The sequence below is a fragment of the Sporothrix brasiliensis genome, assembly GCF_000820605.1.
Source record: "Sporothrix brasiliensis 5110 chromosome Unknown Cont22, whole genome shotgun sequence".
Taxonomy (NCBI): domain Eukaryota; kingdom Fungi; phylum Ascomycota; class Sordariomycetes; order Ophiostomatales; family Ophiostomataceae; genus Sporothrix; species Sporothrix brasiliensis.
This window is the reverse complement of record NW_024467141.1, coordinates 2,359,898-2,385,206: the sequence shown is the minus strand read 5'-3', so window position 1 is coordinate 2,385,206 and position 25,309 is coordinate 2,359,898. Positions and strand designations below refer to the sequence as shown.

The 25,309-nt window shown below is 59.9% G+C and overlaps 8 protein-coding genes across 8 annotated transcripts; 5 read left to right on the top strand and 3 right to left on the bottom strand.

Moving 5' to 3' along the window:
* Nucleotides 1-2,428: 2,428 nt before the first annotated feature.
* On the top strand, nucleotides 2,429-4,168 carry SPBR_08336 (major facilitator superfamily transporter monocarboxylate; the record flags this gene model as incomplete). The annotated part of the gene is made up of 1 exon (XM_040766574.1): nucleotides 2,429-4,168. The coding sequence occupies one exon, from the start codon at nucleotides 2,429-2,431 to the stop codon at nucleotides 4,166-4,168; it is 1,740 nt and encodes a 579-aa protein (XP_040614957.1).
* Nucleotides 4,169-4,553: 385 nt separating this feature from the next.
* On the bottom strand, nucleotides 4,554-5,562 carry SPBR_08577 (uncharacterized protein; the record flags this gene model as incomplete). The annotated part of the gene is made up of 2 exons (XM_040766815.1): nucleotides 4,554-5,376; nucleotides 5,438-5,562. 2 exons carry the CDS (start codon nucleotides 5,560-5,562, stop codon nucleotides 4,554-4,556), a joined length of 948 nt encoding a protein of 315 aa, XP_040614956.1.
* A 372-nt stretch (nucleotides 5,563-5,934) lies between these two features.
* SPBR_08280 (DNA-directed RNA polymerase-like subunit) lies at nucleotides 5,935-7,869 on the bottom strand (the record flags this gene model as incomplete). The annotated part of the gene is made up of 1 exon (XM_040766518.1): nucleotides 5,935-7,869. The coding sequence occupies one exon, from the start codon at nucleotides 7,867-7,869 to the stop codon at nucleotides 5,935-5,937; it is 1,935 nt and encodes a 644-aa protein (XP_040614955.1).
* Nucleotides 7,870-8,573: 704 nt separating this feature from the next.
* Nucleotides 8,574-9,767, top strand: SPBR_08520 (urease accessory protein; the record flags this gene model as incomplete). Its single annotated transcript, XM_040766758.1, has 1 exon — nucleotides 8,574-9,767. One exon carries the CDS (start codon nucleotides 8,574-8,576, stop codon nucleotides 9,765-9,767), a length of 1,194 nt encoding a protein of 397 aa, XP_040614954.1.
* Nucleotides 9,768-10,361: 594 nt separating this feature from the next.
* Nucleotides 10,362-12,010, bottom strand: SPBR_08372 (glutamine amidotransferase; the record flags this gene model as incomplete). The annotated part of the gene is made up of 3 exons (XM_040766610.1): nucleotides 10,362-11,762; nucleotides 11,834-11,929; nucleotides 11,996-12,010. 3 exons carry the CDS (start codon nucleotides 12,008-12,010, stop codon nucleotides 10,362-10,364), a joined length of 1,512 nt encoding a protein of 503 aa, XP_040614953.1.
* Nucleotides 12,011-14,179: 2,169 nt separating this feature from the next.
* On the top strand, nucleotides 14,180-17,185 carry SPBR_08125 (uncharacterized protein; the record flags this gene model as incomplete). Its single annotated transcript, XM_040766363.1, has 3 exons — nucleotides 14,180-14,492; nucleotides 14,578-16,647; nucleotides 16,728-17,185. The coding sequence occupies 3 exons, from the start codon at nucleotides 14,180-14,182 to the stop codon at nucleotides 17,183-17,185; spliced, it is 2,841 nt and encodes a 946-aa protein (XP_040614952.1).
* A 3,779-nt stretch (nucleotides 17,186-20,964) lies between these two features.
* Nucleotides 20,965-22,992, top strand: SPBR_08262 (uncharacterized protein; the record flags this gene model as incomplete). Its single annotated transcript, XM_040766500.1, has 1 exon — nucleotides 20,965-22,992. One exon carries the CDS (start codon nucleotides 20,965-20,967, stop codon nucleotides 22,990-22,992), a length of 2,028 nt encoding a protein of 675 aa, XP_040614951.1.
* Nucleotides 22,993-23,697: 705 nt separating this feature from the next.
* On the top strand, nucleotides 23,698-25,019 carry SPBR_08481 (alpha-methylacyl-CoA racemase; the record flags this gene model as incomplete). The annotated part of the gene is made up of 2 exons (XM_040766719.1): nucleotides 23,698-23,758; nucleotides 23,824-25,019. 2 exons carry the CDS (start codon nucleotides 23,698-23,700, stop codon nucleotides 25,017-25,019), a joined length of 1,257 nt encoding a protein of 418 aa, XP_040614950.1.
* Between the last annotated feature and the right edge of the window lie 290 nt (nucleotides 25,020-25,309).

The following is a 25,309-nucleotide window of genomic DNA, read 5'->3' as shown; positions in this document are numbered from 1 at the left end:
CCACATACCTCGCCTTTCCCCGAGGGCCTACACCCTTCCTCCCCTCCTTCTCTTCCTCTCCCACTCCGTCCACCCCCATCCCCCCAGCATCTCTTCTGGCACTCACACCAAGGATGTTCACGATGTTATCTTGTCGTTTTTTTCGTCTCCTCGCACCCCCGGGGTTGGGTATTTTGCGTGTTTTGCTCTTGCGCAATCCACCCTCGCCATCCAACACCATCGTCTGTCTCGCGCACGATGTATCCCCTCTCGTCCTGTGTCTTGTCTCTCTCGTCGTTTTTGTCTTTCCGTCTCCCATTGCTTTGCTATCTCGCCCTTTCCTGCCAACCCCTTCCCCCCCTCCCATCGAAATACGGTCACACCCGCCGTGCTCATACATCTCCGTTGTCGGTTGTGAAAGAAGAGGGTATCGGTGAGCACTGGTCCGCGTGTGATGAGCTGTGGGCCAGAGAGCGACCACGATACTGTCTACCGCGAGCTATCCGCGTCCATCCAAGCGCATCATCGTGGACGTCGTGACCATCGTGACCTCTGTGACCCCATTGTCCACGTTCTTCATTCCACGTCAGTTCTACGACCTACGTGGTGGACCTGGACAAGTGTCCCCAGTATCCGAGGGTCCAAGGGTCCAAGTGCCCGCAGCTGCCGAGCGTGGACCTGCCAAAAAGGTAATGGCCAGCGGCGATGCGTTAGCCGGGATGAAGGAGCGTGAACTCTTCATCCTCCCCCCTCGGACTCTCTTACTACTCGCCTTTCGGGTCAAGACATATCCGACAGTCGAGCGACAACGGGATGGATCGAGCCAGCTGACGCGAAAAAAATTGATGGAGATGACACAAGAAAAGATAACAAAAAACGGAAAAATCGAGGAAAAAAAGAAAATAAAAGAGGACAGACAAAAAGATAATAAGAGAATGGTGGATGTGCAGTCGATGCGGTGTGAAGAACGTTGCTTAAGAGGATGAATGGGAATCCGGACAGGAAGGGAGTGAAGGATGGCCTCGAAGGTACCCGGAAAGGTACCATGAGAGTCAGAAGGGCAAGGGAGATACAAAAAACAAGAAACAAGAAGAAACAAGAGACAACAAGACGCAACAAGAAACAGCAAAAGGCAAGACAAAACATAGCAGGCGACGGGATGCGGATGCCGATCAAGGGATGGTCTGGATGCCTTGCAACGGCCGATGCTGACAAGCGTTTGCATGGCGCGGCTCCTTTTATGATGTTGAAAGTCTCTTTACAGGACGGGGTACATTTTGACTTTTATTTGCCTCCTTACACAGCCACCTGGAAGTACCGCCTTTACGGGGAAAGAAGTTTCTTTTCTTGGATAGAAGGCGAGGAATGACAAAAATGAACTGACAACAGATAACATAAAACAAAAAATAAAATACAACATGCCGAAGATAGACTGTTTTCTGCTGCTTGCTTTTTAACTTATCGATGCATTTGCCCGAGTCTTTACATTCTTTGCCTCCCACGCCGACTGGCGAGTACCTCTCAGAGGTATTGCGTGTCCTCTTCCCATGGGCCCAGAATGGTAACAAGACCCAATTGCCCGGGCCGAAGGTTCTTGATATGGAAAGCTACGAGCGCTTCCTAGTGCCGTTTGGTTGCCGTTTGGGAGCGAGCTCCATTCGACTTGTCAGGGTCCAAAGCGTTCCAGAATATACAGCTCCAACGACGCTCCTCTTTTCGGCTCCTCTTTTATTGTTATGCCCTTTTTTCGTCGCCGTCTTTCTTGCTACGCGCCCGCGGCATCCATCCTTTGTCTGACTCTACCCCCTCGCCGTCCAACTATCGTGACTTTTGTCATCACCCTCCCATCCGCGTGTCCCCTATTTTTTGCTACGACAACGCCCTCCCCCCATCCCTTTTGTCTTTTTCTTTTTCTTTTTTCGTTTTATACGCCCTTATGCGTATGAACTAGAGTCAGCCATGTCCGAGGAACGGAAAAGCACGAGGGAGGATGGTGGTGGTTCATGATAGACTGACATTGCAAGAGGATGGAATGACTGCAGATACGGATCAGAAACAGGCAAAAGAAAAAAGAAACGAAAGGGAAAGAAAAAGTGGATGGTAGTAGATAATGGACGCCTTTTTCTCACCTATAAAGACCAGACTCCTGGATGCCCATATGATGATCCTTTTGTTGATCAACTCTGGTCCGGACAGGAAGAAAGAAGACAAAAGAAGCAGACGAAGTTTTGGATTTGATTTTTATTGACCATAGAACGCCTCTGAATAGAAGAAAAGAAATCCATTTTGTCCTTGGCGGCCATCATCACCACATTTTCGCATTTCTCGCATTTCTGCGCTTTCTGCACTTTCTCGCACTCTCAGCCACTCCCCTTGCCTACTAACAAGAATCACCATACAGACAACAGACACTTCTTTCCACCGTCTTATGGCCCACTTGTCGACAGACATGGAGACGAGCGGCATCACCGACGGCAGACTGCTACACAATGCCTCAGCCATCACCCTCGTCGACGAGGCTGGTGATGTTGCCATTGTTGTCGCCAGTGGCGATGCTGTCGATGCTGTCGATGCTGTCGATGCGGACGAGCTCGAAGTACCCGACGTACCTGAAAGGCCCGAAGAGCCCGACATGGCTGGCATGGCCGACGACGATCTGGACGCATTCACGCCGACCACTGAGGTCGAGGTGATGTTCTTCCCCGTCGGCTCGGCCGTGACGCTCAAGGACGACGGCGAGGACGCCGCCACGAAAAGGGACAATGCGCACGAGAAGACCGTGTTTGTCGATGCCGAGGCCGCCCTTGTGTCTGGTCCCATCAGCGAGGCCGCGCTTCCGTGGATCGCCCCCGACGGCGGCGCCATTGCTTGGTCCCAAGTCGTTGCCGGCTTTCTCCTCAACACCATCGCCTGGGGCACCTCCATGATGTTTGGCGTCTACCAGCTTCATTACACGCAGACCCTCGGCCTCGACAGCGGCGCCGTCAGCTGGATCGGCTCCGTCCAGACCTTCTTGACCTACTTTGTCTCGACCGTCTCTGGCCTGCTGGCAGACGCCGGGTACAGTCGGCACGTGACTGCCGCGGGCACTCTGCTCGTGGTGGCCGGTGGGCTCGGCACGTCGTTTGCCGCGCCGGTCGTGCCTTCCACGTCTACAACAACGGGCGGCCCGGTCCCGCCTGCCCTTTTCCTCTGCCAGGCCGTCATTATGGGCGTCGGTCTCGGCCTCTTGTCGGCGCCTGCGCTTCCGTCCATCAGCGCCTACTTCAACAAGCGCCGCTCGCTGGCCCTCGCCGTTACGACCACGGGCACCAGCGCGGGCGGTGCACTGCTGCCTGTCGTGGTGCAGTTTCTGCTGCCGGCCGTCGGGTTCGGCTGGGCCGTGCGCTGCGCGACGCTGCTGGCCCTCGTGGTCTGCACCAGTGCCGGTCTTTTGCTGCGTCCTGTGCCACCGGCGGCGCTTTCGAAGCCGGCGCTCGGCGTCCCTGCGTCTGACCTCGACGCCGGCTTTGCGCGCACCCGCGCGGCCCGCCTTGCCGCCGTTGCCGCCCAGATTGTCGACTGGTCCGCGTTCCGCGAGCTGCCGTTCGTGCTCTTCATGGCCAACACCTTCTTGCTCTTCTGGGGCCTCTATTTTGGCTACTACTACATCAATACCTACGCCAAGGACGTCGTCGGCTTCTCGACCGACCAGGCCACCCTCCTCCTCGTCCTGTCCACCGCCCTCGGCATCCCCGGGCGTCTCGCCTCGGGCGCCCTCGCCGATGCCGTGACCGGCGCCCTCGACACCTACATCATCACCACCGTCATGCTCGCCGCCACCGTGTTTGCCTGGCTCGCCGTCGGCACCTCAACCGCCGGCATGTACGTCTTTGTCGTCGTCTTCGGCCTCTGCAACGGCGCCGTCCAGAGCGTCTGGCTCGGCTCCATTGCCGAGCTGTCGTCGCACGCGTCCTCGCGCATTGGCGCCCGCTTCGGCACCGTCTGCGTCGTCGCGGCCGTGGCCACCCTCGCAGGCGCTCCCACGGCCTCGGCCCTGATTGGCATGGCCAACGGCGGCGCCAACAACCTGACGCTGGCGAGCACGTACCGCATTGCGCAGGTCTGGGGCGCCGCAACCACTCTGGCGAGCGCCGGCGTGCTGGTCGCAACGCGCATTTACACCGTCGGCTGGCGTCTGCGGCGGTGAATCTGATCGATCTGGTCTCTCTCCTCGGGAGACAATGTTTCTTGGTAATATTTAATGCATTTTGGCACGAGGCTCTACGGGCCTGTCCACCTAATTTCTTATGTCACGAGTTACGAACATATGGGGTTTACCGAACCAGCGGGAGTTCTTTTGCTTTCCTTCTACCCACTTTCCTTTTCTTGATTTTAATTTCGATTTTCTTGAGGCATTCGGGGTATACGTAGATACGGGCTAGATTGGAAACTTGAATTTGGGGAAACAAGAAGGGGACCGGAAAGATGGACCGAGGGTATTTTATGACTCACGACACCAATTCTTGTTTTCTACATCGCTCTCTCTAATAAGATACGATTGGGTACTTTCATACTTTTGCTCTCACTCATGCCTATGACAGACGATCCAGCTGTCGCACTGCTTCTGTCAACACCCTTGCTACCTCGCGTCCGTCTTCGTGCACCTCGTCGTGCCGCCCGTGCAGATCCCGCAAGCCCACGTAACGCAACTGCCCGTTGCTCTTTGCCACACCCTGTTGTAGTGTTTTCTCCATTGTGTCCATCTCGCCGCCGTCTACCAGCTCGTCCTCGTCCGAGTAGGCCACGAGCGCCAGGCGCGGTTTCGTCGCCTTGGCGAGCGTCGAGAAGTCGTACTGTCCTGGACTGGCCGTGTCCCACAAGCTGCGGTCGCGTCCAAATGCTCCCTCGGCAATGGCCTCCAGCGCCGACGCAAACCCTGTCCGGGGTCCACCGCCGTGCGCAGGGTTGCCGCCTCGCTCTACCAGCCCGCGAAGGTCGTATATGCCCTCAAGGCCGACGACGCAGGGGAGTGTCTTATCGCCGAGGTCGCCCATCCACAGCTGGAACGCCAGGAATGCGCCGCACGAGTGTCCGTAGACAATGTACCGGTCGTGCGCGATGTAGTCGGCTGGCGAGCCGGCCGCTGACAATCCTTCGCGGCCCAGCGCCGCCAGACCCGCGCGTACGTCATCTATGTGATCTGGGTGCTTTGCAGCGCGCAGTTCCTCCAAAGGCGTCGTCTTGGGGTCCTGTGGGAACTCGGGGTGCGGAGACAGGCGGTAGCCAATGGATGCAAATCCCGCGATGCGGCTGCGACTCATGTAGGGCGGGTCCTCGGCCAGCAGTCGGTTGATCGCCGGCACGGCCGTATCGGTCAAGCATCGAGGATCACGCCATGCGCCGCCATGAACATATCTGTTGTTGGCGGTCAAGAGACAGTCTCTGTTTTGGGGCCTGGACGGCGTGGGCGACTTACATGAACCAGTACCGGTCGCTCGTCGCGGCTGCCGTGCGCTCGCTCTCGGGCAGCTCCCAGACGTCGACTATCTGCAGCTCGCTCTCCGCTGCATAGCGAATCTGTCTGTGTTCCAGTCCGGCCATTGTCGCTGTTTGAGGAGACGTATTTGCAGCCTGGTATACGACACTTTGTTGTGTGCAGGAAGGCACGACGCTGAACGTTTCGGGCTTATCGCAAGTCGCAATCGCTTTGCTGCTTAACCCGCTTACAAGCGCATCTAGCCTTGTCGCACGAACATCAACGACATTCCCATCATCACGACGCACCGCGAACCTTTTGTTTGAATTTGTCCATTGACTTGCCAAGTAGCCTTGCCTTTGGTGGGCAAGACTGTCTATTTTGAAATGATCCGTGCTGTATGCAAGTGTCCCCGTTTTGTGTGCCGTAAAATACATGTAAATGCAACCCAGGAATGCCCGGCTCCATCTCGTCCTCATTCTACTCCGTACTCCTTGTTACTCTCCATACTCCTCATCCTCTTCCTCTACCACCAGCTCCGATGGGTCGACCGCCCACTCGGCCTCCTCGCTAAACACCGGAACAAGGTTGTACTTGCCGCCCACCGGACCCATGCCAAACGCATTGCCCACCAGAGCAGGGCCGCCGCTCTCGCCCGGCTTGCGCTTCTCGTCCGACTCTTCCAGCAGCACCGCCGTCGTCAGGAACTGCACGTCCGTGCCCGGCATCATCTCGTACGTCATGCCACCCCAGCTCAGCTCCGCCCGACCCGACTGCCGGATGCTGAGCGTGCCCAAGAAGCCACCGCCACCAATGTCCGAGGGTGTGCTGCGCTTGTTGCTCTCCTTGTTGTTGTTGTTGCCATCGGTGCTGTCGTTTTCCGTCAGGTCAATCGGGGCTGGCACCACGCCATCGAGCATGACAACATCATCGTCCATTCCCGGCTCCCGTTTGATCCCCCCCGCCTCTGACCCAGAACTGCCGCCGCTGGGCCCGCCGCCGTCCTTGCTTGGTTCAAACGTCTTGAGGGACGGCAGCACAGGTGGGAATTGAAACAGAAAAAGCCGGCCCTCGCGTGCGGGCGGTGGCTTCTGTTCCTGTGCCTCTTCACTGTCCCCTGCACCAGGCAGAGACATCGACGGCTGGTCCGTCGAGGGTGGGTCCATGGCCAGGTCGTGCAGCATCGCCTGCAGGCCCTCCTCGACGGCCAGGTCCTCGGGATCTTTCTTAGCGGCGGGGGCCTTCTTGGACTTCTTGGCCACTACTTTGGAGGTAGAGGAGGGCTGGGCGCTCACGCTGTCGAGCGACAGCATCTCCTCGTCGCTGTCCTCGGTCTTGATAGCTGTTCCTGGCGCGGCGGCAGCCCGTGCGGCAGCTGCCGCCGCCAGCTCTTGCCGCTTCTCGGCCAGTTCGTCAATGTCCGTCACCTCAATCTCCTCGCCGTCGGCACCGACCAGCTTGACGCCGCCCTGCGTCTTGATTGCTCGTGACCAGACCTGGTTGTCGTCATGGAGGCTGCTAGACGCCGCTGCGCCGCTGTTCTCAATGAACAAGTCCGAGTCGGACGATTCTTCTAGGGACAAAGAAGCTGCAGCGGCAGCAGCGGCATCGGCTGCCTCCAGCTCGGCCGTCGTGGCCACAACAACTTCCGGCTCGCGGTGTTCCTCGCGCCGGATGCCCATCGGAAGCAGTTGTGATCGCTTGGACGGGCCGCCCGTTTTGCTCGCGTGGGTGCCGCTGCCGCTCGCCTCGCCGCCAACCTCGTCTTTGATATCGCCGCCGCCGCCGTAGTCTGTCACACCGCGCGCGTTGAACGTGTCCGTGTTGAGTCGGGAGTCGTACTCGGCGTTGGCAGATACTGTCGAGAAGTTGCCGCCAGCACCACCTGCACCCCGGCCACCGCTTGTTCCAAACCCACCGCCGCCGCCGCCGCCGCCAAACCCGCCCAAGTCGTGGATGCCGCCTCGGCCGGCCGCCGCTCCCGGCACTTGTGAGAAAGGTCCATCTGGTGCCACTGTGCGGCGCACCAACCCGTCACGCCCACCGGCAAAATCGCCCCGGCCCCGGCCCCGACCTCCGCGTCCGCCTCGCCCGCCACGTCCCCGGCTGGCTCGTCGCCGTCGTGCGTCCTCGGCTGCCCGGTCGTTGAACTTTTTTTCCTCCTGCTCGGCCAGAGCTTTGCGCTCATCGTCGGCGCGCCGGACCGCCCTGGGCTTCAAGGCAAACGAGCGTGCCGCGGCCGATCCTGACCCCGACGGTCCAGGCGTGGCCGATGGCCGTCCTGATGTTGATGGCGTCGATACTGGTGGTATGTCGGCGAGAACGGTGGCAGACCGTGATGATTGTGTCTCCTGATTTGGTGCGTCACTGCTTCCTGCTGCCGCTGCCGCGCCGCCGCGAGCAGGCGCGCCTCGCCTTGTGCGAGGGGGCATTGCGGGCTGTTTGAGAGTATGTGTTGACCGCGTGTGTTCTTTCTTATGATGTTGAGGCTTTTCCAAATGAACTTCTCAAAAGTATGGAAAGAATCTCCTGATTGCAATGAGATCGTTTGGGCAGTTGCCCTGCAATATAAAACGCTTTGGGCAGGGAAGGCGCGAACCAGCCCTTCTGATGTTACTGAGAGGCGTTGATGAAAAAATTAGTATGAGACCAGTCCTGTCCACAAAAAGAGCTTATTTGCCTTTTAGTGAGCTTTCGACGCCTGAAATTTTCGAACAGCGTGCCTGAAGCCTTGCTCTTCAGTGAATCGCACAGTACTTGCGCTAGTTCAGACTGTGCTATCCACACAATTTGAGCGCTCCCACAGTGCTAATTAGCGTCTTCTGGCATGTAATGATATGGTGGGGGACGAGCGCTCCTTCCCGCTTTATGACAGCTTGGATTACACTGAACTAATCGCTTGGGGTTCTGTATGAAAACGGCAAGAGCTAAGGTGACAACCACTGACAATCCACAATCAGGACGCGGCAGGAGCTCACCAGTATAGATAAGGAAGGGAGCATTGGCATTTTTGAGTGAGGAAGAAGAAGACTTAATAAGCTTCGTGTCTACTCATTTTCTTTCACTTCACTCCGTGAGTGCGACTGAGACCCGTGGCTCAATATCACAGTCGGAAGTCCGCAGCCAGCTCCCCCGCATGATATCGCCCTTTCCGCCGTCAACGGCCACCCCCGGCGACGGCCGCATCGTCGCCACCCTCACGCCCAATGGCGAACCCAGCCTCGGCACCGTCTCCTATCAGTATCCGCTGAAGCTCATTGCGCCGGCCACCGGTGCCGGCGTGGGCACCCTCGGGCGCGTGGGCGCCCCGGCCGCGACCGCCGCGAACAAGGATGGGCACGAGACCGACCCAGCCCGGCGAAGGAGCTCTCTCGTCTTCATGCTGTCCTATGGCGGCGGACTTGTCGCGGGCGACCAGGTCAATCTCCGCATTGAGGTCCAGGCCGGCTCGCGCCTCAGTCTCGTGACCCAGGGCACCACAAAAGTCTTCAAGGCCACGGGCGCCGGCCGTGCGGCGCCTGTCGCCGTGCCCACGCGGCAGAACCTGACCGTAGACGTGGCGCCGGGCGCGGGACTGTGCCTGCTGCCGGACCCCGTGCAGCCGTTTGCCGAGAGCCTGTACGAGCAGGTGCAGGTTGTGCGTCTCGACGAGCGCGGTGTCGACGGCGTCGACAAGACGGCACCCTCGCTCTGCCTGCTCGACTGGGTCACGCAGGGACGGGCGGCGCGCGGAGAAAACTGGAGCTTTACGAGCTGGAAGGGCCGCAACGAGGTCTGGCTTGCGACGGGCGATGCCGTCCGCGACGACAGCGGCGGTCGCACGACCGTTGCCGGCACAAAACCGATACCACATCGGAACCGGCTGCTCGTGCGTGACGCCGTGATGCTGGCACACGTCTATTTGGACAGCGGTGTGGCCCCGCTGCCGCCGTCCACAGGGACAGAAGGGACCGCTCTCCGCGACTCGTTGCAAGGCCTGGCCGTCGTCGGCACGCTGATCTTGCGCGGTCCGTTGGTGGATGCGGCTGGCGTGTTTTTCTTGGCAGAATTTGCAGCCTTGCCGCGGCTCGGCGGCCGTGACTTTCGGGATACAAACACGCCCGAGCCGACTGCCGATAAGGTGTCCCTGGATGCCTGGCGTGCGGAACGCCTGCGGCTGGAAGCGGCGCATGGTGTGCTGTGGTCGGCCGCCGCGGTCCGAGGCTGCGTCGTCGTCAAGTTTGGCGCGCGCAGCGTAGAGGGTGGGCGGCTTTGGGTCGGCGCGATGCTGCAGCGTGAGGGCAGTGTGGCAGCCGCCTTTGGTGAAGAGGCACTGATGTGCGTCAAGTGAGCGGCGACGTGATATATGACTGCGCATATGGTTGTGCTCATCGCATGTACACTACGCGATCGTATTTGGTTTTCATGGCATTATGGCAGGAGCATGGTGGCTAGCGAGTCTCTTATTTCATGAGTGTTGGATAGTAAATCTATTTTTCCGGATGAATGAAACAGTTGGTACTGGTGTTACACATGTGCTAGGTGATAAGTGCAAAACGCAGAATAACAAAAATGGATGAGACGATAAACAGCAACGCCAGATGAAAAGCTAGACCTTAGTGCACACAAGGGGAAAAAGTAGACTGCAAGAAGAAACATCTCAACTCCCGAGTCATGAGTATCATAGCTGCGAAAAGACGAAAGGAAAAACGGACAAGAAATACAAACAAGAAAACTGGTCAGCTCATCGACCATGCCATCCCAAAACGTGGTCGACAATACCTACATCCCTTCATTTTATACATGTAAAACAATGCATACTGCCGCAGTGACCCTCGTCGGCATCCGTATCTGCGTGTGTACCAGCCCCTCTGCCGCCAGGCAGTATGATAGGGTCGGGCCCAGTACGAGGTGGGTCACCTTGCGGTGCCTCCCCTTCAGGTCCCTATGTTGACAAGGTGAGCTCAGGGAAGAAGCGTGCAATCTTGTTTGGATCACCGTAGTTGTTTCGAGGCGGCTCGGCGGGCGTGATGGGCGTAATCGGCTCCGTTTCGCCGTAGCCACCGGCACCAGCACCAAAACCGTGCACCTGTTCCAGCTCGTTGAGCGACATACGCTTCTTCTTGATGTTGCCCTGGGCCGGCGAGCTGCCTGATTGTTGCCTGGCGAGTGGCGGTGCGGATGTGGAAGACGATGCGCCGTCGGCCGGTGTCGCGGCAGGCACCGTGGACCCCACTGCCACCAGCCCTGCTGCACCAGCTGCCGCGCTGGTCGAGGCATAGGGCACATTGGGCCAACTGGTGCCGTTGCTGGTGCCTTCGCCGTGGCGGGACCGAAATGCATGGAGAGGGATGGTTGGGCCGTGCAGCTTCTTAGACGGTGGCTCGATGATGTCGGGAGTCGCGGATACCGGGAAGGGGCTCGCCGCGCGGGGCAGAAGCGAGATCTTCTCGTTGGCCACGAGGCCCTTGGTCTGCACAAAGGCGGCTGACCGCGAGTGCGCGGGGCCGCGGTTCGAGTAGGCGTCGATAATGGGGTGCACCATGACGGTCTGACCGTGGATCGTCAAGATGGAGTTGGTCGGCACGTTGACCCAGCTCTCGCGCTCAAACGTCAGCGGCTCGCTGGCGACCAACACGACGTCGGCGCCCTTGTCGCGCCGCTGCATCTGGTAGTCCTTGTTGTCGCCGGGCGCCGGGCGCTTCTCCCACTGGCTGCCGGAGGAGTAGTAGAGGCTGGCCGCCTGGTCGGTGGCGCTGTTGATGTAGCGCGTGCAAATGACGCTGTGGCCGTCGCTCAGCACGAAGTTGAGCAGGCTTCGGGTGTCGACGTTCTCGGCATGGATCACGCTCTCGGGGATCTGGTCGATCAGCTCGTTGATGGTGGCAATGGTGCGCAGCATGGCTCTCCGCAGAATCTCGGGGCCAAAGCCCTTGTCCGGCTGCGCACTCGGGTTGCAGCCCATGCGCTCCAACGTGTCGAGGAGCAGCGCAAACGCCCACTCGCTGTCGGTGCCGCCATTGACGACATGGTACCACTTGTCGGCGAGGCGCTCGGTCAGGCGACGCTTGATGTGCTTCCAGCCGCCCAGGCCACCATTGTGCATGAACATGAGGCTGCCGTGGGAGAACGGGTGGCAGTTGTCCTCGCTGAGAGTGCCGTCGGTGGCGGCGCGGACGTGGGCGAAGACGAGGCGGGAGGCGGTCTTGCTGGCAATGCGTTCGAGGTTGGAGCAGTTCCAGGCAGGGACGGTGGAGCGGAAGAGGCAGGGGGTCTGGCCCAGTTTGGGGTCGGTGTAGAAGCCGATGCCGAAGCCATCGGCATTGTTCTGGCCGCGTCGGGTGTCCTGGGGGTGTTGGTATACTGTGTTCTAAATCGTTGTGCTCTAAGAAACAGACGAGGGAGATATCAACGTACCAGTCGCAGACGGGCATCGAAAGACTGCTTTAGTATGGAATGGGTCGGGTCGAGGATCAGCTTCGAGAGCAGGATCTCGTCGCTGCCCTTGTAGACCTGGGATGTGTTAGCATAGGCTAGACAGAGGGCGGGCATACAAGGCAAGGCCAGCGAGAGCCGTACCAAGAAGCGGCACATGTCGGGCGGCCGGCTACCGGACACAGCGAGCGGTCTTTGGACCGGACGTCGATCGTGGCTCGTCGAGGGTCGTAGAAGGCGTAAAGGATCTCGTCGGCGAAGCGTGGAGAGTGAGGCAAAATATAGAGTGGCGATGCGGACGAAATGCGCGGAGGGATGCTGTAGGCCTGATACAATATATATGTACAGGCAGAAAATACCAGAGAAGACGGATTGCAAGACGAGAGAATGCGATGAAAAGGGGTAAGAGACACAGAAGATGAGGATCGTGGTTGAGTGTGTGTCAAAGAACAAAAAGAGTCAGACGAGTCAGAAGACGACAAAGACAAGACAGGGTAAGACTGAAGCCAACGACACACCAAGCCGCTAGAATTAGTGGAGCTGCCCGTCCCAACCAGAAATTTAGTGGCCTTTAGTACCTAGCGGACGGCGACCTTGCAGTGTCTGCAGGGGGGACGTGGAGCCCTTCTAAGCTTTGCCCCAGATCACTGCTGCATGCTGGCCCACCAACTAATTAGGGGCTGGGGATGCGCTGGAATGTGCTCCTTACCGAGCATTGGCCAACTAATTAGGGGCTGGGGCATCGTATTGGAGTGCCGCAAGGCTGACTGTTTTAGTGCATTTTGCCCGCCAGGGCGCCTGCGCTTTTGATGGAATCCCGCTAGTCGATGGCGACATAACCACAATGGCAAAAGGCAATGGCAGAAGGCAATGGCAGAAGGCAATGGCAGATATCAGGCTGGCCTTGATGCCATCGCTCTTTCCTTGTCGCGACACAGCCGGAAGCTCCGCGCCCCCTGACGACCCACCTCAACTCAGAGTCATCACTGGTCCCTCTTGCTTCTTTTGCTTTTGCATTCGTCTTGCTACTGCCATTTTCACTGGTCTACTTGGGAGCTCCCCTGGTTACAAGGGTAGCTACGTAGTTGCTCGTCGCCAATGGATCGAGATCCGGGTCCTCCTTCCGTTTATGGAGCTCACATAGAGGCGCCAGCCAGTCCGTCTAATTCCGGGTATGTGCATACTCCGTAGTGCGTCGGTCCTTGAACACTACGTAGTGGACGGCCAAGAGACGCATTATGCGAAAGCTCTCCTTCTGCCACGCTGCCAGGCTCCTCGCCGCCATGGTTGCCATGCTCTTTCCTGCAGCCTGCCTCATGAGTTGCTGCTGTATGTTGTACGTGTGCAACAGTTCTTCCCTGGCCCGGCGACGCCACCGGAGGCCCTGGCGGCAACAAAATTTGCTTGCTGGGGCAGTGGTGCATGGCAATGTATAGGTGCCGGCTCGTGCCACGGTGGCCTGCGACATGTATTGCCTGCTTTTATTATTATTTATATTTATTAGTTAATTTAATTTATTCTCTGTATTCTGTACGGAGCTGTCCGCACGTCCCCAGATGGGCGCAAGGATAGACCATGCTTTAACACCGAGCCGGCATGTCATCGGCGCCTTGTCGCGAGGGACAAGAAGGAAGGAAATAGCACTTGCACATGGCACACCCATGCTCGCGGAATTCGCTTTTTGTTCCTGTATTTCTTGCCGCTGTACGGAGTATGCCGTAATACGCCGTACTCGTGTTTCTTGTGGTCCAGCCAAACCACCGATAGTTGCATATTGACATTGTATTCTTGTACCGAGGCAGTCACTCCCAACCGTATGTTGTTGGCATTGCGGTGGCGGCTGCACGTGATGATACAGCGCGCGGGGCTGCCACCACCTTCCTTGCGCCGACTCAGCAAAGTGGCGGTGGGAATCCCTGCAAATTCATGCCACAAAACGCAGGAGCGACCCCCGTTTCGGCCTCCGTCCCAAAGGCAGCCAAACAAAAGCAGATTACGGCTTACGACCCGCGCATCAGAAAAAAAATAATAATTCGACGGTGACGATTCAACACATAGCCTTGGACCCGACCAACGCCGTTCGCCTACATTTTTCATCCCTCCGCTGATGCGACACGTCGTGTCCGACCGCATCTTCAACCGCGCCCGTCTCGGGGCCCAGCAGACCATGAACAGGCCGTCCGCCGTTTCGAACATTGTCGCTGTTGCCAGCATTCTGGCTTGAATCACGATAAACGACGAAAGAAACGGCTGACAAGACGACACGATTGACACGATTAACACGACAGACACGACAGACACGACACAGTAGAATTCCTTACCGACACCATGAGTGGTCGGCGACTCGCTGCCGGCGCCCTCGGGCCGCTGGCTCGTCGCGGGTTGGCCCAAAACACCGTCCGCCATTATCACCACCAGCGGATGCCCGTTGGTGGACTGCAAAGGATCGATGCCACGCCCGTCCGTGCCGCCCGGCGGCGTGTGGGCTTCCCCGTCAACGGCTACCACAATGCCGTCATGGTCCGCAATGCGTCGTTTGCCCGGCTCATCCCGCGGATCGTGCTCAAGTTTGCCCGGATTCCGGCGACGTTTGGCGGACTGATGATTGGCGCCGCAGCTTGGGTGCAGTACCAGGCCATTCGTACGTTTCGTTCCAAACCCATGGCGCCGTCGTTCACAATGGACACCTGGAAAACGTGTGCTAACAGCAGCAACCACAACCACAGAGGTCGGCAACTCGGCCTATGACGTATTCAAAAGCACACGAGACACCGTCACTGGTGCGGCGGCCAACTTCTGGGACGGCGCCGTGGACGTTGCCGGCCAGACGAAGCAGGGCTGGGCCAACACCAAGGAGCAGCTGGGCGTGAACGAGTTCTGGGACAAGATCATGCACATCCACGAAGGAATTGGCAGCGGCGGCAGCGGCGGCAGCGGGGGCCCGGGTGGCGACAAGGAGCCCAACGGTGGCAAGGGTGCAGCGGCAGCGGCGGCCACGGGCGCGGCAGCGTACGGCTATGGCAGCTCGGAGAGCGACGACAGCGACGAGGACGCGAAGCGCGATCGCGGCACCGAGAACGCGCGCAACGACCAGATGATGGTCTTCACCAAGAAGATGATTGAGATTCGCAACATCCTGCAGAAGGTCGGCCAGTCGAGCACGCTGACGCTGCCGTCCATTGTCGTGATCGGCTCACAGTCGTCGGGCAAGAGCTCGGTGCTCGAGGCCATTGTCGGCCACGAGTTCCTGCCCAAGGGCTCCAACATGGTCACGCGGCGGCCCATTGAGCTGACGCTCGTCAACACGCCCGACTCCAAGGCCGAGTACGGCGAGTTCCCCGACCTCGGCCTGCGCAAGATCAGCGACTTCACGTCCATCCAGCGCACGCTGACCGAGCTGAACCTGGCCGTGCCCGACTCCGAATGCGTCTCCGACGACCCCATCCACCTGACCATCTACTCGCCCAACGTGCCCGACCTGTCCCTCATTGACCTGCCGGGGTACATCCAGGTGGTCGGCCACAACCAGCCGCTCGAGCTCAAGCAGAAGATCTCCGAGCTCTGCGACAAGTACATCCAGCCGCCCAACGTCATCCTGGCCATCTCGGCCGCCGACGTCGACCTGGCCAACTCAACCGCGCTGCGCGCCAGCCGCCGCGTCGACCCTCGCGGTGAGCGCACCATTGGTGTTGTGACCAAGATGGACCTGGTCGACGCCACGCGGGGATCGTCGATCCTGCAGGACAAGCAGTACCCGCTGCGCCTTGGCTACGTGGGTGTTGTGGCGCGGGCGCCGCAGTCGATTGGCGGTCTGTTCAAGAAGGGCAGCAGCAGCAGCGGCGACGGCAGCGCGCTGATGAACCTCATCTCCAAGAACGAGGATTCGTACTTTTCGGCGCACCCGCTCGAGTTCGGCCCGGCCGCGGACGTGTCTGTCGGCACCTCGACGCTGCGCAAGAAGCTGATGAGCGTGCTGGAGCAGACCATGTCGGCCAGCCTGCAGGGCACGACGGACGCGATCCGCCAGGAGCTCGAGGAGGCGACGTACGAGTTCAAGGTCCAGTACAACGACCGGCCGCTGTCGGCGGAGTCGTACCTGGCCGAGAGCCTGGACGCGTTCAAGCACTCGTTCAAGCAGTTTGCCGAGGAGTTTGGGCGCCCCCAGATGCTGCAGCTGCTGAAGCGCGAGCTGGACCAGCGCGTGCTCGACCTGCTGGCCCAGCGCTACTGGAACAAGCCCATCACCGACCTGTCGGCCGCCGTGCCGGAGCCGGACGCCCTGGCCGACCTGCCCAAGGCCGACCCGGACTCGCTGTACTGGCATCGCCAGCTGGACGCGTCGACGTCGCAGCTCACGAAGCTGGGCATCGGCCGCCTGGCCACCAACGTCGTCGCCACCAACCTGCAGGCCGGCGTCGACAAGCTGATTGCGCAGTCCAACTTTGTCAACCACCCGTTTGCGCGCCAGGCCATTGTCGAGGCGGCGTCGAGCATTCTGAACGACCGCTTCTACAGCACCAGCGACCAGGTGGAGAACTGCATCAAGCCGTACAAGTTTGAGATTGAGCTCGAGCCGCGCGAGTGGGACGCCGGCCGCGACCACTCGGCCGGCGTGCTCAAGGACGAGCTGACCGCGTGCCAGGACGCGCTGAAGAAGCTCGAGAGCAGCGTGGGCGGCCGCCGCAAGCTCAACGAAGTCATCAACTTTGTCGACAAGGCGCGCCGCGGCGACGTTGTCGTCGAGGGCGAGGGCCGCAGTGGCGCCGGCGGCTTTAGTGCTGCTCTTTTGCAGAGAGGTATTTTCTTTCTTTCCTTTTTTTCCTTTCCTTCTGTCCATGGTTTTCCTCGCCCGTCAACATCAGCTAACAACGTGTAGGCCGCGAAGCTGTCTTCCTCCGCGACCGCGCCGACATCATCAACATGCGCCTGCTGGCTGCCAAGTCCAAGCAGTGCCGTGCCATGCAGAACAAGTACTACTGCCCCGAGGTCTTCCTCGACGCCGTTGCTACCAAGCTCGCCGGCACCGCCGTCCTCTTCCTCAATGTCGAGCTGCTGTCCGAGTTCTACTACAACTTTCCGCGCGAGCTCGACCAGCGCCTCGGCCGCCACCTGACCAACGACGAGATTGAGCGCTTTGCCAAGGAGGACCCCCGGATCCGCCGCCACCTCGAGGTGATCCGCCGCAAGGAGCTGCTAGAGCTAGTCCTCGAAAAGATGGAGAGCCTGCGGCAGCTGGACGGCCGCGAGAAGTCTCGGCGCGGCAGCAACCTGAGCGGCAGCGGGGCCGGTCACGGCGACAAGAGCAAGTCGGGCAGCCGCTGGGGACTGTTTTGAGGACGTTCTCTGATCTTGTTACCCTCTACGATGTTTATGGGAGTTTTCGTGGCGTTTTGTTGTCCCCCTTTTTAATGCTTATGTATATTTTTGAGATTTCTTCACTCTATCTCGCCTCGTTTTCTTTTTCTTTCTTTGTCTCTTGGGACCTCGGATTTCCTCACTCTTTAGACGAATTATGCCCTTCTACCTTTCTGTTTTCCACACTTCCACTCTTCTCTTGTCACTCCCCGCGTTTGTTTGTTATTGGAAGAAAAAAGGAAGGTCAATACTCCCAAAACCCAAAACACAACATAACACACAGTGCACGACACATACAACCCCCCCCAAAAGACGACGCAAATACCCTCCTTGAATGTATGTCAGTTGAATAGATTTTTGTCCTGAAAGCAATGATTGGTACGAGTGTGCAGAAAACGTGTTCAGTGCAAGTGGGATTGAACAAAAGTAAGTCCAAAATAAAAATATATAGGGGTTATGGTAAAACTACAAAATGTATATGCAAACAAATCATAAATAAGACCTCCTAAAGTGAGATCCAGTCGTAGACTGCCTTCTCTGGTTGTCTTCCGTTCTGCCCGCGTTTTGTCATCTCCCGTCAACACTCGTTTGCACCGTCACCTCCCACCGCAAACTATTGCCACGGCCGTAGCCCTCGCCGAGACGGTTCTGCACAATGCGCGCAATGCGCGACCGCAGCTGGCGCAGGGTATCGTCATCGCCGCTACCCTGGGCGACGCGCACGCGCAGGTTGGCCATGCACAGCCCGTAATGGACCTGCCAGAACTGGGCCTCCTCCACACGGGCGATCTGGGGCGCCGAGGTGATCTCGTCGAGGACCGAGGCCACGGTGGGCGTGTTCTTCTCGAGCGCGACCGACACGGGCGCAGACGACGAGGGGAGGGACGGCTGCAGGGGCGATGCGGCCGACGGCGGCGGCGGCGGCGACGACGACGACGACGACGATAGCACAGGCGTGGACTGCAAGGACGGGGTTGGCCTTCCGGCCGCTGCTCCTCCACCCTCTTTGCCCGAGTAGGACATGAGCAGCATGAGCCCCTGCGCGACAGCCAGACGCGCGCCCAGCAGCAGCATGGACGCAGCAATGGTGGCGCACAGCAGCCGGTCGAGCCAGGTCTGCACGGCGACAAACATGAGCGGCAAGACCAGCAGGACCAGCGACACGGTCATGGTCAAAAAGTGGAAGGGGTTGGCCATCAGGGACGACAGACCCAAGCTCGACAAGAGCGACGCGGCCGAGGACGTCCACGAGACAAACGACGCGACAATGCCGGTCTTGCCGGACAAGCGCGGGACGGGGGCGACGCCGTGCAGCAGCAGCAGTGCGCGGCGGATGCGGGCGTGGTTGCCGAGGCCGTAGGCGCTGACAAGGGTGCTGGCAAAGGCGGCGAGGGCGGCGACATCGACGGTGCCCGGGTGGATGTAGCGGGTGTGGTGGTGGCCGCTGTGGCTGCCAATGTCCATGTGGGGGGCGACGACGGGGTGGTGGGCGGCCGCGGCCGCGGCCACGGCAGCCTCGTACGCGTGGACGTGGGCGGCATGTGCGTGGGCGCTGGCCGTATTCGACGCCGCGGCGGCCTCGAGACAGTCTTTGAGGTCGTGGCTCAGCAGGTCAAAGCCGCCAAAGACCAAGAAGATGCTCATAGCAAACCCGGCCAGGACCTCGGCGCGGCGCAGGCCAAATGGGTGGCGGATGGTGGAGCGGCGCCAGACCTCAAAGTTGCCGAGCACATCGACGGCAACACAGACGGCCGCGGAGCCGACGTCGAAGAACACCAGGTGAGAGAGGGCTGTCAAGGCCAGGCTGTCGCCGCCCTCGGCAGCACACAAAAACACAAAGACAGCAACGGCAGCGTGACACAAGCACCAGTAGAGACGGATGCGCTGGTCGCGGTGCATGCTTGCCCAGGCCTCACGCACGGTCGGGACGGGGAGGGAGGCCGGCAGGACAGGCGGCGGGCGCGATGGTGGCTCTTGGAAGATCTGGTGCTGAGCAGAAACGCTGCTGTGTTTGTATCGATGGCCGCGACGAAGGCCAATGTTCTGCCGAGGAAGAGCGTTAGCCGGAGAACGACCTGGCTGTATGCTCCGTTGCCAAAAAAAAAAAAAAAAAAAAAAAAAAAAAAAAAAAAAATAAAAATAACGTACCGACTTTACTGGCGACGTGGAAATGTATTGTGTCTGAAAGTTGAACGGATTCTCAGCCGGCGCACCGCCGATATTGATGGGTGCCGAGTTTGCCGGCGACGAGGAGGAAGCTGTTTGGTCGTCCATGGCGCCGGCGGGAGGACGCAGGAAGCTGTTGCTGCCGCGGTCGTGGAGGTGCGAGTCGGGGCTGAGGAGGTTCGCGCCGAGTGAGGACGAGAAGACGGCCGAACGGGGCGAGCGAGGCGGGCCAGAGAGGGGAGGGGGCGGAGAGGCAAAATCGAGAGAGGGCGACGGGCTGCGTCTCAGCAGCGCCGCGTCATGCGCGTTGAGCGGCTGCCCGGCGAGGTAGGCGTCTGTGTCGTGGACGTCGAAGCGGAAGGGGTCGTCGGCGCTGGCGGCAGCGGCAGCGTTGCTGTCGAGCTGACTCAGGTCAAGGACGCCGCTGCCGTCGCCGTCGGACGTTGGCTCGAGGAGGATGGACGGTGGCCATGGACGGGGCGCTGTGGCGGGCGCCGGGGTGCCGAAAAAGGCTTCGTTGTCGATGACGGGAGAGGAGAGGGTTACGGAGAGGGTGGGCGGTTCCGGGCCGGACGCCATGTGCCACGTGGAGGGTGGGATCGTGGCCTGGTCGAAGGGGGCTGTTGATGGTCGACTGTGAAGCCGTGCAAATGTGCAGCCGCGCAGTCTCGCGAGGGAAGCTGCCGGATGCGGTTCTGGTGCTGGAATACGGTGTATTGCAGCGTATTGTGGGGACGCTGTGGGCGGCACTTTCCTGTTTCTCTTGTCGTCCTGTTTGTTTTGGACCGTCCCTGCTTCTTTGGGCCTAGCCGGCGCATCGGTTCAGGGGAGGAAGCAGCAGGTGGGTGGATTGGTCGCTATTGGAGCAAGAACGACCTGGCAATATGCAGATAAGCGGGTTCTCCTGCTTGTAGAGGGCCATCTAAGAGATCCAGTCCTCCGGGATATCGTGATATGAGGTGCAATTCGTGCACAACGACGATGCACCGAGTTTTTTGTTTCATCTGAACATGGCCATGCCTCCCATGTGCTTTCCGTCACTCTAGCCGGCTGGCCTGGGCCTGGTTCTGGTCTGGCGTGGCCTGGCCTCCTTGAAACGGCCCAATGGCGGCCGCTAATTGGCTACCCGAGATGTCCAACAGCGGCCACTGGCGCATGTTTTCGAGCCTAAAGGGCGTGGCACACAGGTACTTTTCAGGCGGAGCCAGTCCAGTGACGTCGTTGTCACTGGCAAAGGCCACCTAACAGAAAGCGCTAAGCGGCCATTCCTACAGCGGTCGCGCGCACCCGCATTGGCGCATAAGAACGACCAGGATGGTGCTACTAATCCACGTCTAAGCAACAGGAGAGCGCAATCTCCAGGCGGAAAGGAAACCATCCGATCGACGACCACTTCACAGCGACGCGACGACCGCCGACCGACGCACCACTCGACGTCTGCGAGGTCTGTCTACAACGAGAACTCGCGCGTTTCCTGGATTGAGAGACTTGTCGACACATACTCTGCCACGCCGGCGGGCGAATCGCGTTGCGCCATGGCGAATTAGAGGACCTCGCTTCGACGACGACGACGACAGCTGCTGCCGGTCGTGATGGACACATCGCCAACCAAGAGCCAGCCGCCGCCGGGGCCATCGCACCGGCGCACCCCGAGCGGCTCAAGCGGCTCGAGCGTGCTCTCGCGCATGCCGTTCCCACGCCTTGGCTCCGGTCCCGATCACGGCTTGCCGCGGCAGGATGGCGACTACGAAGCCGGCCACGATGCCGACCAGGCGATGCAGAATCTAGACTACGGCGGTGCGGCACAGCATCAGCCCCTACGACACCATTCCTACCAGATGCCAATTCAGTCGGGCTCGCATACAACCTCCCTCGAGGAGCAGCAGCAGCAGCAACAGCAGCAGGACTCAGGAAAGACACGGCGACGACGCGGCTCGCTGCGAAAGGTAGCGCTTCTTGGACGCGGTGGCAATACCCAGCCCGAACGACGAGCGCCACCCCTAAAGCCTGTACCTTCGAGCGCCGTGTCGGCAGCGACGGCGGCGGCCTCGTCAAAGACGGCCTCTTCGGTACCGTCTCCCAGTTCAGGGGCTACCGACGGCAGCAGTGTTAGTGGTGGCAGCAGCGGTTATGGCATTGTCGGAGGGCCTGTCGGAGGTGGCAACAGTGTGGGCGGCGGCGCAAATCTCAGCGGCAGCAGTGGGCTGGGCATCTCAGACATCACGCCTCGACCGTCGATGGAGGGCTATGCGAGCCGAGCCGCATCAGCGGCCGTGGCGGCCGCCCTGTTGAGCCCGACGCCCAAGTCGGCAAAGCAGACATCCAAGCTCCTGCCACGGACCTCCATCGACGGCATCGAGGACCATGGCACCCTTGGCTCGCCCTCCTCTGCCGTGTCTGGAGGAGGCAGCGTCCGGCGCCACGATCGGCGGCGCAGCAGCAGCAGCACAATCTCCTCACCGCTGACAAGCCGGCCGCCAAAAGTGCCACCCACCGTGCCGTCCGTTCCGTACTCGACGACCGACGATGAAGATGCCCTGCACATGGCCCCTAAAAGTGGCCCTACGAGCAGCGGCGGCAGCAACACCACCAACACTGGCTTTTCGGCTACAAATGTTTCAGGAGGCACCGGAGTGGGTGCGACAGCGGCCACCGCAGCAGCAGTCGCTGCAACCTCTATACTACGGCGGGCGAGCGGCGAGGGCGGTATGAATGGCGACAATCCTGCGTCGACAGGGCGTCTCCTATTCCCAGCAACGCCCTCGTTCCAACGACGCCGCGGCGGGAGTGGCGCAGGGGCACAGCTGCTGCAACAGCAACCGGGACAGCAAACAGCAGGGCAGCAGCCGGTGCAGGCGCCGCTGCAGAAGCCATCACTGCACCAACGGAAGCTCTCACAGTCGCATCAGCAGCAACAACAACAGCAGCAGCAGCAGCAGCAGCAACTACAATCACAGCAGCACCCGCAGCAGCCGCCACCGCTGTCACACCCCTCACATTTACAAGAACAGCCGCCGGCACAACACCATCAACACCAACACCAACTCCAACACCAACAGCATCATCAGCAGCAGTACACGCACAGCCTGCTGCAGCAGCCGTCGCCGCTGCACCACCAGCAGCTCGTCCAGCAACCGCCGCCGCCCAAGCAGCGCGCCAAGTCGCCTCTTGCTCTGACGGACCTGGCCAACACGACACTGCAGCAGCCGTCGTCGTCGTCGGCCGCGACCACTGCCGAGGTGGGTGTGGGCCCCGGCGTGGGCGTCGGAGTCGGGGTCGGGGTCGGTGTTGGTGTTGTCGGCGTCAACGTGGCCGTCAACGTGGGCGGCGACCCGGACTGGGACTATGCCGAGACGGCCTGGTGGGGCTGGGTTATGCTGATTGTGACGTGGGTGGTCTTTGTGACGGGCATGGGCTCGTGCCTGGGCGTGTGGAGTTGGGCCTGGGACGTGGGCAAGACGCCGTATGCGCCGCCGGAGCTCGAGGACGACCCGACGCTGCCGATTGTAGGCTACTACCCGGCGCTGCTGATTCTGACGTGCGTCATGGCCTGGGTGTGGGTGGTGGTGGCCTGGATTGGCATGAAGTACTTCCGACACGCCAAGATCAGCGGTGACTGAACGAGAGCAGAACGTATACAGAGAGAGGGAGTTCTATCGAATTCGAGTACATATCTTACTATAAGAAACATCAGCAGGCAACCGGCCGGGGGGCGGCGTAATTGTAATTCGACACGAGCAATGACAAAGAACAAAGATTTAACAGCACAGACGGCAACTCAGTGGAAAGGACGTACAATGCTGCTTTAAACAAGAAAAGAGACCATCCACGTTTCTGGTGAGCGTCCAATTCTTTTCGTGCATCAACTGATTCAGTGTTTTCGAAGTATGCCGCAGTTCGTTGGTGGCTCCTGCCATGTGAGCTGCCGAGGTTCTTTCTGCAATAACCAGACTAGCGCAAGAGTTCCAGCACGCCGAACGGGAAAGAGCGAGCGACCCCAAGCTGATTCTACCCCCGGCTATTCATCTCCGCCCACCGACTCTCCAGGTACTACCGACTGCTAACGCTGCGCAATCCACGCGCTGCGTGTTAGTGAAAGCCGTCCCCGCAAATCCGGAAGGAGCTCCAGGTCACGAACCGAAGCCAAGCAAAGAAAGCAAGGACGACCGACGTCCCAAGACCTCGAAGCTTTCTTTGTTTTTGTTTTCTCTCCTCTCGTCTCTGTTTTTTCTTCCTCCACGGTAACTCTCTGTCTTTCTCTCCTTTTTCTCACTCTACGCTCTACGCCTTCACCACCTCCCAACGCATCGTCACACAATCTCACAATGGCGACCGTTCCTCCATTGACCGGCATCAAGGTGCTCGAATTTGCCGGCCTTGCACCTGGTATGCTCACTACACTCCTTTTCTGTATACCTCCTATATGTCTTCTCCAACCTCTAACGAGTCAGGCCCTTTTGCCGGCGTCTTCTTTGCCGATGCCGGCGCAGACGTCCTCCGCATCGACCGTCCCGTCAAGGGCCGCTCCCACACCCTCGGCGCTGACGTCCCCGACATCACCGAGGACATGCTCGCGCGCCACAAGTCGTCGATTGCTGTCGACCTCAAGAACAAGGCCGGCGTTGCTCTCATCAAGGAGCTGGCCACCCACGCCGACGTCCTCATCGACCCCTTCCGCCCGGGTGTCCTCGAACGCCTCGGCCTCGGCCCGGAGGTCCTGCATGCCGCCAACCCGCGCCTGATCTACGCCCGCCTCAGCGGCTTCCGCCGCGACGGCAAATACAAGGACATGGCGGGCCACGACATCAACTACCTGGCCGTTTCCGGTGTGCTTTCGGTGCTCGGCCGCAGCGGCGAGAAGCCCACGCCGCCCTGGAACATCCTGGCTGATTTCGCCGGCGGTGGACTGATGCTGGCCGTGGGCGTGCTGCTCGCACTCGCGGCGCGCCAGCAGACGGGCCAGGGCCAGGTCGTCGAGGCCAACATGGTGGACGGCGCGTCGTACCTGGCGTCGTTCCCGCGCTTCGCGCTCAAGACGCCGCTGGGCGACCACCCGCGCGGCCAGAACCTGCTGGACACGGGCTGCCCGTACTACGACACGTACGAGACGAGCGACGGTGGCTTCATGGCGATTGGCCCCATCGAGCCGCAGTTCTTCCAGGTCCTGGTCGACAAGCTCGGCCTGGGCGGCCAGCAGTGGGAGACGCGGCGGTACGACCGCACGCAGTGGCCGGCGCTGCGGGCGGCGCTGACGACGGCGTTCCGCAGCCGCTCGCGTGCGGCGTGGGAGGCTGTGTTTGACGGCACAGACGCGTGCTGCACGCCCGTCCTCGGGTTCCCAGAAATCGAGGCGGGCCGTACTTCGGGCGCGCGCGAGGGTGACCTCCGCCCTGCCGTGGCGCTGCGGTCGACGCCGCTGCTGGCCGTGACGGACGCGGCCAAGGCAGCGGGTGTGAGCGAGGAGGTGCGCAGCCGTCGCGGCCAGGGCAGCGGCGTTGCCGGCGAGGGCTACGAAGGCCAGGCGCTGCGGCCGGGCGAGGGCGGTGAGGATGCGCTGAAGCGGTGGCGTGGGTGGACCAAAGGCGCCGAGTACGACGTGACCAACGGCGGTCTCGTGCTCAAGGGTGCCGACAAGGCGCGGTTATAAACGGCCACATGAGGGGGAAGAATGAAGGAAAACAAGCGTTTTTGGAATAATTTAGAGTACATACTGTAATACATATATGCTGGCTATACTTGGTTAGATATATTCTGCTTGTCTACGTGTGCTTGTCGTTCGTGTACGAGACTTTGTACAAAGAACAATGTAAATGGTATCGAGTTCGATTAAATATGTCGCAACAGACGTTATCTTATCTAATTGGGTAAAAGGTAGAAAAGAAGTGACAACAACAAAGAGGGAGAGTAAAGCAATGGTGTGAGATGGAGTAGATGTGT